The sequence below is a fragment of the Phoenix dactylifera genome, chromosome 18 (genome assembly GCF_009389715.1).
Source record: "Phoenix dactylifera cultivar Barhee BC4 chromosome 18, palm_55x_up_171113_PBpolish2nd_filt_p, whole genome shotgun sequence".
NCBI lineage: Eukaryota > Viridiplantae > Streptophyta > Magnoliopsida > Arecales > Arecaceae > Phoenix > Phoenix dactylifera.
In genome coordinates this window covers 6,713,103-6,725,858 of record NC_052409.1, presented here as the reverse complement: position 1 = coordinate 6,725,858, position 12,756 = coordinate 6,713,103, and the positions used below count along the sequence as shown (strand labels likewise).

Sequence of the window (12,756 nt, the reverse complement as noted above, 5' to 3'; positions counted from 1 at the left end):
TTTGCGAGGGTATTCATGCAATTTTATATATTTAGAAGGATTTATATAAAAAGTAATTTTATTTTTATCTATTTTAACTTGTTTTAACACTAGGGCTTTAGTCTAGTGCTTGATCCTCAATATTTTTTGTAAAATATTACTTAAGAAAAATATTGATTCAACATTTAGATAACAAAAAGAGCTATAAAAGTTCTTTCACTAATCATGAAATTATTCTATTTTATTTTTCTTCATTTATAACAACCACTATATCTTATTTTATCGAAACATAGCTTGTAATATTTATTGTTATAGATGCATATATGAGGGCATATATTAGAATATAAAAAGAAATTAGAATCTCTTAAATTCACACGATATATTGCAATGATCAAGCTTTCTTGTTATTGCTGTGCTCATAGATGGAAGAACAACATCAATCATTCCCAAACAAAATCATTGAAGGTTTTTAGAATCCTTCAAACTTATTAACAACCTATGCAGCTATGTGGTAGAAGGTCATCCCTTACGTTGTATACTTTAAGCTACTTTTTTTTGGAGCTTCAATTTTTTAGAAAAAAAAATTTAGTGTGTAGGGCCCATCTCGTCACAATAATTTTAAATCAGCCACCAGTTTGTGCACGAAATTTTTTTCAGCTCTAAAAGATAAACATTGCAAATCTCATACACTAAAAGATAAATATTGTAAATATCTCACAATATTTTTTTTAAAAATAATTCATAAAGCTAAAGATAGGACCTAACCATCTTCATTAAAAAAGGATAGAACAAAAGGAGAACTTCAGTAGTAATGAGAGGGACTCCAATTTCGGTGGTGAGAACTCCGACGAACGGAAGAGAGAGAGAAGGGTTGCCTATAGTAGAGAAGCGAGTCGAGAGAATAGTTTTGATTCTGGATAGAGAAGTGAAATAGAGGGATCGAGACAGATCGAAAAACTTCTCAAAGGAGGTAGAGATACTAGTTTCCAGCGAGACCCATTAATTTGTTACCTCCTTGAGGGGTAAAAAAATAATTTTATAATTTTAATTAATTTTGAATTTAAATAAATATTATTTTGGCAAATCATGTTAATTGAATCACTAAGCCCAAGGTATTCATACAAATATAGTGTTTGGTGAGGGCATGATGTAAATATCTATTTTGGAGGGTATTTATGTAAATTCTAATATTTAGGAGGGTATATATTCAAAAAATCTGATGATTTTTCTCTGTGTGTATACCCTCCTAACTATATGAAATCACATGAATATCCTCCAAAATTGCTATTTACATGTATACCCTTATAAATATTTCTTTTTGCATTTTACCCATTAAGGATATTTTCATCATTTTAATTTTAAACCAGTAACTTTTTAACGACGTTAGATGACATGGAACCTATGCAAAAAATAAGAAAAAAGAAGGGTATACATACAAAACAAGTGTTTTATGATGGTATACATGCAAATATCAATTTTGAAAGGGTATTCATGCAAATTCTAATATTTAGGAGGGTATGTAGGCAGAAAACCTATATTATTTTGAAAAAAAATTAGTGATACCTCCTCAACTTTGGATGTGTCCCCAAGACATCCCCTAAATTTTAAAAAATTTCAAATTGATCCTCCAAGTTTTCATATCATTCCAAAGCAGTCCTCCAGCTCTCTAACCAACCAACACTATTAGCCTACAATTAGAACTGATCAAAATACCCTCACTCTCTTCAAACATCTATGGATGTCTTCTAACCGATGAATTAAAGAATTCGGAGTGCTTTAAGATCTATATGATGGGTGATCCTTAACTATGAGTCATATACTATGGATGCTTTGAGATCTATGTAGGTGGATGAATAAAAGAGTTCAGAGCGCCTTAAGATCTGTGCGGTTGGTGATCTTTAACTATAAGATATATACTAAGGGTGCTCTGAAGATCTTTGCAAGCAGATGAATGAAGGAGTTCAAAGTGTTTTGAGATATTTACCGTGGGTGATCTTTAGTTTATGGGCTACATATGCTAAGGGAAGCTTTGACATCTAGGCAAGCAAATAAATGAAGGGATCTCGAGTGCTTTAAGATTTGCATCTTAGATGATCCTTAATTATAAGCCATTTACTAATGATACTTTGAGATCTATGAAGGCAGATGGACGAAGGAGTTTGGAGTACTTTGAGATCTATGCAACGGGTGATTGTTAAGTATTGTCCGCATGCAAGGATGCTTTGAGATCTGTGCATGTGGATGGATTAAGAGCTTTGGATTGATTTGAGATTTGTGTAGTAGGTGATTCTAAACTATGGGTCATATAGTAAAGATGCCTTAAGATATATGTACGTGGATGAATAAAGATGTTCAGAGTGCTTTGAGATTGTATGGTAGGTGATCCTTAACTAAGAGTCGTATATTAAGGGCCCTTTGAGATCCATGCAGGTGGAAGAATTAAAGGGGTCCAGAGTGCTTTGAGATCCGCACATGGATGATCATTAATTATGGATCCTATGTTAAGGATGCTTTGAGATATGTGCAGTCAAATGAATGAAGGAATTTCTATAGCTTAACCATGGGTCATATAATAAGAGTTTTTTGAGATTTATGTAAGTAGATGAATGAAAGGATTTGGAGTGCTTTGAGATTTGTGCAATGGGTGATCCTTAACTATAAGCCAAACAGTAAGTCTATTTCGCACGAAAGATCCTGTGAGGTTCTATCCCATTTAATACATATCAAGGGTATTTTTGTCCTATACCCATTTTATGCTATCATGTGATGATCACACGCTACCGTTCTATTAATAGAGATGAACGAAGAGGCCGTATTGGAACGATTTAAAAATTTGGAAGGTCGGTTTGAAACTTTTTAAAGTTAAGAAAGAGTCTCTAGGATGTGTCCAAAATTAAGAGGGTGCCACTATAATCTTCTCTAAATTATTCAAGTAACTTAATATAGTGATATACTTCTAAACTTAACCATAATATACTATCTATTATACTATCTTAATAAATTTCTAATTATATGAACTAGAGCTTGCACAAGTGGTCACACCCCTCTACTTAGATCTAAATTTGGTTCTTGGATAGTGCATCCCCAAAAATATAATATGTCTACCTTCATTTCTTTTCAGAAAAAATAATTGATGCAAGATAGTATGGGCAATGTTTCATCGAGTAGCTCAATATAGTGATATACTTCTAAACCTAACCGTAATATACTATCTATCTTAATAAATTTCTAATTGCATGAACTAGGGCATACACAGGTGATCACACCCCTCTACTTAGCAACCAAAGTTCTAGATTTCATTCTTGGATAGTGCATCCCTAAAAAATCCAACATGTCTCCCTCAATTTCTCTTTCTTTTTTTTTTCTTTTTTTTTTTGCTGAAGCGGTTCTTCATACAATACGTGTACGAATACACCCAATAAAGTCAAAAAACACTAATTTGCGGAGTGCATGTGGCAGCTCCCCCTCTTCTGATGAGAGGGTGTACCTTGAGTGGTGAGCCGCATGGGCAGCCACCCAGCCCCTCTCCCTCAATTTCTCTTCAATAAAGATTATTGATGCAAGACAATATGGGCAATGTTTCATCCATATTATAGGGAAAGCATCGCTTTAATATGAGCAAACCCATATGCCCTGTCCCAACCACTCCCTACCAATATATTCATGCAGTTAGATGGCGCGCAAAGTGGTAGCTGGGGTGTTAAACCCATAGTCAATAGAAACTAACCTTCTAGATTGCAATGATCTTATCACTTTAGTTCCCAATATTCAACGATTTTTATTATGCAATGCTTCAACCTCAATCTATCTACCTCGTCTAGAGAGCAAAGGTCCACGCCTAACCTATCACTAAATCTCGTCAAGCAACAAGCCGCAAAGAGTATATTTGATGCCAAAATTTTGTCTAACCCATGAAAATGATCTGGGTTCAATTTCATTTTCTTATATCCATCTTGGACCAAAGTTGTTTCGCTTGAAGCTTGCAACCAAGCATCAATTATTAGTCTAGCCCAACTCCAACTCACTGAAGGATCATTGGTCTTCTCATGATGTCCTGATCTATATTTTATATGCTAGCCTTCTTAGCACTAGTCTAGCCTCTAAAGTCGGATCGAAAAATTTACTCCTCTGCAATGTGTTGCAAATTTAGTTCTAAAATTTGCGACTATTTGAAGAATTATATGCTAAACATAGAGACATGAAGAACAGACCTCGAGGCATAAATCCCTCGAAGCAAAATTTTCTAAACAATGTCATCACAAAAATGAATTGCACATGCAAGCCTACTTAAGCTTCATGATACTTATTTTGATATATTCCCAGTCCAATATATGGTTTTCTATTGTGTTGAATAACATCCCAAAAACTAGCCAAAGGACAAGGCCATATCATGGGAAGTGGTTTCACAGCATTTCTTTTCCTACCTCCCATTCTTGTTATTCTTCTCCTCTTTTACTTGAAAAAGAAAACAGAGCATTTCTTTTTGCTGGTAAGTTGGGTTCATCCCATGATCTCGAGTTTGGTAATGTCATGATCAGCCAAATAAACATGGCTCGGGCATTGGATAAGGAAAAATAAGTCTTTCAACTCTAATCAATCCATTCAAGAATAACAAGATTTTGTTGGCCTATCTCAGAATTTGGCAAAAAAGCCACATCAGAAACAGAATCTCATTGGGAAGTATCCAAAGTAGGTATTAGGTATCCAAAGCAGGTTAATCATACCTGACGAGTATAGATGCACCCAATAAAGTTGAAAAACAAAATGTCTCGGAGTGCCAAGGGCAACTCTCCATCACTAGCCTATAAGGTGCTACCGGAATGGCTGGCTACATAAGCAGCCGCTCAATCCGCAGCCCTATTAGCTTCATGGAACATATACTTGGTCTGAAAGGCCTCGCCATCTCTCATCATAGCCCAAATATCTCACAGTAAAGGGTGGATCCAATCGTAGCCCCTCGAACTCCTCCGGATCCAACTGATGACGGTGACCGAGTCCCCCTCTAGGACAATGAAACTAGCCTGTAAGATACACTGGGCGTGACAAAGACCCGCCCAAGTGTCCCGCAGTTCTGCACACCCGGAACCGATGTGTCGAAGAGTTGATTGCCTCCTGCAGTCACAACTCTGGTAGACGGGCCCCGAATAACAAAACTCACACTGCCCCACGTACCTCCATCCAAGACAGATTCGTCGAAATTGATCTTGAGGAAACTCGGAGGTGGGGGCTCTCAGCTAAAAAACATCACGCAGGATACTGCCGAAGCAGAAAGAAAACCTTAGGTGTCCCAAGCTGTCAAGATCCCTATAACAGATGTGATGAAACTGAGCTCCACCGTCTGCATACGGGCATTCTCTACTACCAATCCTGGCGGCATACTGTGCTCACCAAAGATAGTTGCCCTTCTTAGCTGTATTATAAACTCTCCACCCCCCATGAGCATTGGGGGACAAAGGAAACACTCGAACTTTTGTGCATATGCACCTTAAAATTGTTTCTTTGCATTTATTTTTTTTTTTCTACTACATGGTGATCTATTGTAAACTTCTTTCAAGAGGAATGACTTTAGTATTTGAGGCTTGTTTATTTCTTGGTAGAATAATGCACAAGCAGTCAGTGCATGTTATTAACCAACAAAGAATTTTAGTGTTCTAGGTAGAAAATATTTCTTAACCTTCTATTTAGAATTATGTCAAGTGGCTAAATCTAATACCCTCTTTCTAATATTCAATGAAAAAGGGTCCTAGACTATAAACATCTCAAGGCTGTGACTTTGCCATCAATGATGAGGACATTATAAACGTAATGATGCTTTTGTACTAGGAAAAAATAGCAGATGTGTCCATAAAAGATGAAGGTAAGGACTTCAGGATGTACCTTAATTTTTCTAGAGGAATCCCATAAAATTCTATCAACAACTACGATCGTAAGATTTTTCTGCAGGGGCAACAACTCAGCTCGTACTAAGAACCCAAAAATCCACCAGTAGAAGCGCAAGAAGATAAGAACTACACCCCCAACCCAAACTTAAAAGGTTACGTAGTCGAACGAGCTATGATTAGAGAATCATCCCTCTTTACTCGCAGAAATACCCAATTAATCAATATATTAGAACAGTAAAAACTCTAATAAAGTTATTCTTGGCCCTTTATGGGTTGGAAAGAGGTGGAGGAGGAAAATAAGATGGAAAAAGATGCTTGGACAACACTTTTTCTTCAGGTCCTGCAATTTACTCCAGGTTTATTGCTTTTATAATTCAGCAATTCAATAGTATAATTAGATTTAATTCTCCAGGCAAGTGACAAGCTCTTCTAACTTGACTATTTCAAACCATTCTCCAATCTAAAACTATCCTTAATACAAGGACTAGACCAACAAACAGTCGTAATCATACCTAATGGCTCAAATCAATTAAAAGAAGGAGAACAAATAGCTTCACAAGCTTTCTAGCGATTTGGTGGATCAACATTGAAAAAGACCTTGCACTGCATTATAAGAACAAAAGTAATGTTATTATGGTGAGTTAGCTCTTGCTTACCCCCGAGAGAAAACTACACATTACTTTTCAAGTGAAGAAAACTTTTCTCCCTTGATTACATGTAGCATGACCATGTTACGAAACTACACATTACTTTTCAAGTGAAGAAGACTTTTCTCACTGGATTATATATAGCATACTTAGTCTCATTAATCAAAAACAAGAAGAAGGAATTCATATCTTGTATATATGGATTGACCAAGAAAAGAAAGAAGAAGGTACATTTGGAGCTTGCATGGAGTAGGAAGCATGCATGTGTTCAACATTTGAAGACCCCAAGAGTTCTTTGGTGCCTTGTGTTGAATTAAATTAAATATTTTTAAATTTTTTTGAAAACCATGCTGCATTTAATCTTCACTTTTTTTTTCTTGATTTCGTTCTTTCCCGCGCCCTTTATATGGGCCTAATGCCCATGTGCTGAATAAGTTTATTGGCGGCAACAATTTAAAATTCAAATAATCTTCCTAATCAGCCGCAAGGGGATTCAAACTAAGTCAGATCCCTTGCGGCCATGTGCTGAATTTGCTGGCTCCCGCGGATTGATGACATGTCTTTTTGTGCTCCTTTGATCCGGCGGCATGTTGCATCTTGGCCGTCCATGCTTCTGCTTGTTTGGCCTCTATGGAAGAGTCTACGGACTCCTTCATGGATTATGCACACGTTCCTTCCTTCTTTGACCCATTGCTTGTGCTTGGATGTTTGCCACTTGTCCCGTCCGCATGCGATCGCGCGCTGTCCGCGCGATTGGGCCGCGTCAACAGGCTCTTTTCTTCTTTTAGCAAAATTCTGCTTCTTTTGGCCTGCGTCTACTTCTTTTGACACGCCTGTTAACTTTTTTGGGTGGCCCACGAGCAATTTAACAAAGGGCTCTAGGGATCATTTCAAAGGGACAAAAAATTTCTTTTCTTCCTCTTGTTCTTATTTACTTCTCATCATAATTTTCATTATTTTTTCGAGTTTCTTTTGAGCTATCTGCAAGCGTCTCCTGGAGGCGCACTGATGGAGAAGATGAGGTTCTGTACTAGGTCGTCGTATCTCTAGGAGATCTATGCCAGCAAATCCATGTGTAGGAGATATAAACTTTTCTAGGACAGCACGTCAGCATGCTTCGATCTACATACCATTTTTTTCTTATTTTTTTAATTATTCTATTGTCAAGTAAATAATTTACTAATTTATTCTTTTTATTTACTCTTCATAAATATTAGGACCATTGTATTATTGATTTATTAATTATATTTGTATATCTAGGCTAACACCTTGGACTAGGAGCATAGATGCATCCCCATAAGGATGTTATCATGTCACTTAGAAAAAGGACAAGAATACGGGACAGTGGGAGAGGTGATACTGCGGGGATTTGCATTGCATTTGTTCACGGGATTTCACTCTCTTCTCAGCGCCCTCCCCTTTCTCACGCGTTTCTCCGCCAGTTGTGCCGCTCTTGTTGCCCAACGTATTAATTTGCCTTGCGCCATGTCGGGGGGCGTATCTTTCGCGCGGAAGAAGGAAGGATTCAGCTTTCTTCGCCCGAATGCACCGTTGGATCATCCACTGATCCCCTTTGAAATCTGTGCTACCGGATCGATGATGAGTATGGAGTGCTTTGCGATCTGTGCTGCGACAATCCCCCGTTCTGGAGCATTTTCGTAATTTAGCCGAATCTTTTCAGCATTCCTGCTGACCTTTCAACCGCGGTCGGGCCGATGCGTCTTCGACATGATTGCTGTCTGTGCGCTCAGAATTGCTTGAGAGAGTATCACTTTCGCGAGGTGCATCTTAGGTACAAATCGTCTTCTTTTTGAGAGTGACTCAGCAACGGTATTCGAGTAGATCTGGAGTCAGAGAGGTGCTAGGAGAGACGGCCAATGCTCTTCGACGTCTGCGACTATTTAAAAATTGTGGTTTTTATACGGCCACGAAAGTCTAGCGAATAGTGCGGCGGATTAGGTTGCGTTTTTTTGCTGCTCACCACTTAGAATTTATATAGGAAGACCAAGAATTTTTATCAAAGCTTTTTAGTGAGCTATTATTTTTTGATTTTATTGGCCGCATTCGTACCTCCTGCTGCTGCATGTGAGCTGGTGTACCATAAAAAAAGGCGTAGAAAAGTAACATAATTTCTACTTTCACCTGGTTAGCACCCAGACTTGCACCCTCTCACCAGCAAATGGGGACCACAAGGGATGAGATTCACGCGAAATGTGCGCTTTCCTAGCGGTTCAACCGATATCGGACGTACGGCGGAGAGGTCCACTCGATGGGACCACCACTCCACGCGTCGGGACCGAGTCGTTGGTCGGAGAGTCCGGTCGCCATGTCAACGGAATCCAGCTATAACAACAATGATGACGACGACAATAATAATAATAATAAAAATTATGAAGAGGATAAGATAAGATTACGTTATTTAGATTTTAGAACAACTCGATAGATATCCATCATTTATGATGGATACCAAAGTCCCTGGTCGGATCTGGGAAGTTTTGAAAGGCGGATGAACAGCCGAGAAAATCTACCGTCGGGTGAACGGAACCCGCACTGGAAGAGAGCGTATTTATTTCCGGTCGTCGCCTCCACGTTCTTCTTGCTCCCAGTACCCGATACAGAATTTAATGATTTGGGGGATGTTTCATAGCCGTAAATGGAAACATTCCAGAGGAGCGTTTCAATTGCCGTTCACCTCTGGTCCATGCTTGCATGCATTATGATTTGACAGGTGAATGAAGCATGACCAGATTTTACTGTTGGGAAATCGAGGTTAATTGACATCACTTTATATTTAAATCTTTATTGATAAAATTATTTTTTTTACTGGATCCTTGATTTGATTAACCATTTATAAGTGTTATAACTTTGTTTGAAAATATATATGGCTCTGTACCGCTGCTCCACAATATCTATGATCTCTTAAATGAGTAATTTTCATCGGCCATACATGTCCACAGCTAACTAGGTGGCTCATTATTCTGAAGGCTTCATCTAAAAAAAACTACGGTGTTTTACCTTTTGTATTATCTTTTTTTTTTTGATTTTGTATGCTGCAATCATATCCACAAAATAACATATTGTACTAATATATATATATATATATACACATTGTACTAATATATATATATACACAAAATAACATAGTAATACTATAAAGCCAAATAGATATCAAATATCAGCTAAACAATGTTAAATGGCATTAAACCATGTTGGGGTTTGCCCACCCCTAATATTGAGATGGAAGTAATTTTATAGCGAGAATGGGACAATAAATCAAGTGCTAAATAAAAGAAGGATTCTAAATATAAATAAAGTAAAATGAGAAATAGGAAACAGGTTTCAATTATAGGTCAAAAATTGCATAGTGAAACAAAAACTTAATTGTATATAGAGATTGAAACATAAAATGGACTAAACATTAAATGGCAGTAGTCAAATAGTAATAAATGGCAGTAAATTAGGGGTTGGATAACGGAAGGACCCTGAAGTGAAATAAAAGTGAGAAATGCAAAACAGCTTGTCCACTACGGCATCAATAATGGCATATTAAAAGAAAAAAGAACAAAAGGGAAACGAAAGGAGGGTCTCTTTGCTCTAAAGTTCTCAGCGACGAGCGAGAGATGTCAGCGAACTTAGTCCCTCGACTGTTATTTTCACTTCAGGGGAGGGTCTAAGCGCATATAGAAATAGCCGGGGAGAAAAGCAAAGACCAAAGAGCCAGCATAGCACAGCTGGAGACAGCGCTCCCCCACCAACACCAACTTCGACTCTTCGTTTGTTACACAGCAAACATCATTAATTAATTTTTCTCAGAGACGTCTATTAATTAATTAATACTCAATTTAATCACAGGAATTTCTATGAGAAGTTTTTTTTTTTGTTTGTTTTTAGATGTTGGGAATTTCAATAGTCTATAATTCCATTCTAATGTTCGATTGACGCAGTGAGCAACTGCAGCTCGAAAACCAGATCAATTTTTTATTAATAACTGAAAAGAAATTGAAACTGGTGACACGAGAACAAGTTTGGATGAAAACTATATGTAACAATAGTCAATTCAAATTTAAAGAGAGTTCTTTTTCTGATGATTTTGATGATCTATGCTTCCTTCTACTGTTCAGTGTCGCAGTGAGCAACTTGTAACTGAAGGACCAGATCAAATTCGGAAAAAACGAGATAAAAATTTGAACTTGATATGAGGTGAATTCGAATTGGATTCCTTTGCGCAGGATTCAGTTGTAAAGATGAGATTTTTCGGTGGATTTCGGCTTTGTTTCGACGAACTTCACCTCAGATTGCTTCCCAAGTCACTTGGATTGCAGCACCGTGGCGTCGGAGAGAGCGGAGAGCTCGACTTCCTCCTCCAATGGAGCTGGTTGGTTGAGATCAATGAAGCCCTTGCCGCTGAGGTTGGTGCTGCTGCTGTTGGCAGAAAGAGGAGGTGGAGGGAGAGGAGGGGAACGGGCGGCGGTGGCGGAGGAGGAGGAGGCGAGGTGGGATCGCTTGTGGCCGCCGAGAGCCTGGGCGGAGCTGAAGACCCGGGAGCAGGTGGGACAGCGGTGGAGGCTCGAATTCCTATCAGCATTGGCCTCGGAGAAGGCTTTTCCGCCGATCTGGCCGCCGGCAGCCGGGACGCACCCGCCGCCGGCCACCTTCTTGTGGCTCGCTCGGTGGCCCCCGAGGGCCTGGTACGATCGGAAGAACCTCTTGCACGTGCGGCACTGGTACCCGCTCCGCCGCCCACTCCGCCGGGACCGGGCGGAGCCACGGATCCCGTCGTCCCCGTCTCCGCCGTCCTCGTCGTCGTAATCCTCGTCCTCCTCCCTGGCCTCGTCCCAACCGCCGGACTGCTGGTCCTCTGCTTCCTCCCCTGCTATCGATCTGGCCCAGGAGTCGCGGGAGAGGAGCATCAGGCACCGAGCGACGTCCTCCTCGGAGGAGACGTCGGAGATGGAACTGAGGGGTTCAGCCTCCGCCGCCGCCGCCGCCGCGGTCTCCAGGGGGCGCTTGGATAGGCGGCGGAGCGCCGGGGGGAGGGAGGACTCGGTCTCGCTCTCGCGGTCCTGGACGACGGAGGAGACGCCGCCGCCGCCACAGCCGCCGTCAGCGGCGGCAAAGGAGGAGGAGAATTCCGGGTCGACAAGTCGGAAGCTTTTTCGGGGGTTCTCCCGGAGGCCGTAGCCGAGGCCTTCCGCCGCCGCGTCTGCGGCGGAGGAGGAGGATGATGAGGCGGAGGGGGAGGGGGGGAGGGGCGGAGCTCCGGTAAGGCGGGGAGTCACGTGTGAGCGCATGTGACCCCCCAGTGCGCGACCACTGGAGAAGCGCCGGAAGCAAAGCTTGCATCTATGGCTTCCCATGGATAAACATCGGGGAGTTTTTTTTTCCAGCCTTTTTTTTGGCAATGGAGATGTTGGAGACTTTATTCTTCTCTCCCCATTTTCTTATTTGCTTGTGTCTGTAGCTGCCTTCTGCTGTCTTAGAAGAGATATAGAAAAGAGCTGGGGATGGAGCATTGGGGACTGGGGAGTGTTGTTTTGGGGGGTTTGCTCAGGGGCAGGGCAGAGATATTGGAAGTTAATTAGAAAAGGCTAATTAGTAAAGGTATTAAAGTAATAGATACAGGCTGATATGCATTATTAAAGACAGGAAGAATTTGGATGGCGAAGGTTGTCATTGTAGTTACCAAAGTTTAGAGGGAGTGATACGACAACATTTCAAGTATATCCTCACCTTCCACTCCTGGAGTTGGGCATATTTTCTTCTTTACTTTGGATTTTCTATTTGTATGCATGTTATAAATATCAATTTGTCTCAAAATTTTTGAAAAAAATAATAGAAGTGACGGCACCTTACATAGCTATGTTTTCCATGGGATGGTATATTAGTATGGTAGAAAAAGATTGAAGCAAATGTCAATATGTTTTTCATCTTCTCGTTTATTTTTTATGGGAAAATAAATTAACAACATGGGTTCTAGGCTTCTAGCAAATGTTAGGAAAAATATTTTCTTTTGGATAAATTATATTTTCATATGGTAATCACAGTTTCAAAAATAATTAAAAGGGGATGATACAATCAATACTGCAACGCTCCAGCACGAAACCGACACCATAAAGATATTAGGATAGAAAAATAGCTGTGTGCCGATAGGTATTTAACTATGCTTATATATCTATCCATATTGGTGCATACCGGCAATATTATACACATTGTTCAAGTCGGTAATAATAATTTTTTAATTTTTTAAA

General features: G+C 39.8%; 1 protein-coding gene across 1 annotated transcript; it reads right to left on the bottom strand.

Annotated features, from left to right (window-relative positions):
- Positions 1 to 10,549: 10,549 nt before the first annotated feature.
- On the bottom strand, positions 10,550 to 12,353 carry LOC103710704 (zinc finger protein ZAT1-like). Its single transcript, XM_008796572.4, has one exon. The coding sequence runs from the start codon at positions 11,863 to 11,865 to the stop codon at positions 10,816 to 10,818; it is 1,050 nt and encodes a 349-aa protein (XP_008794794.1). The 5' UTR covers positions 11,866 to 12,353; the 3' UTR covers positions 10,550 to 10,815.
- Positions 12,354 to 12,756: the final 403 nt, after the last annotated feature.

Bases quoted from the DNA above. Each gene is read 5' to 3' on its own strand.
- LOC103710704 (XM_008796572.4), bottom strand. From the start codon at position 11,865: ATGGGAAGCCATAGATGCAAGCTTTGCTTCCGGCGCTTCTCCAGTGGT.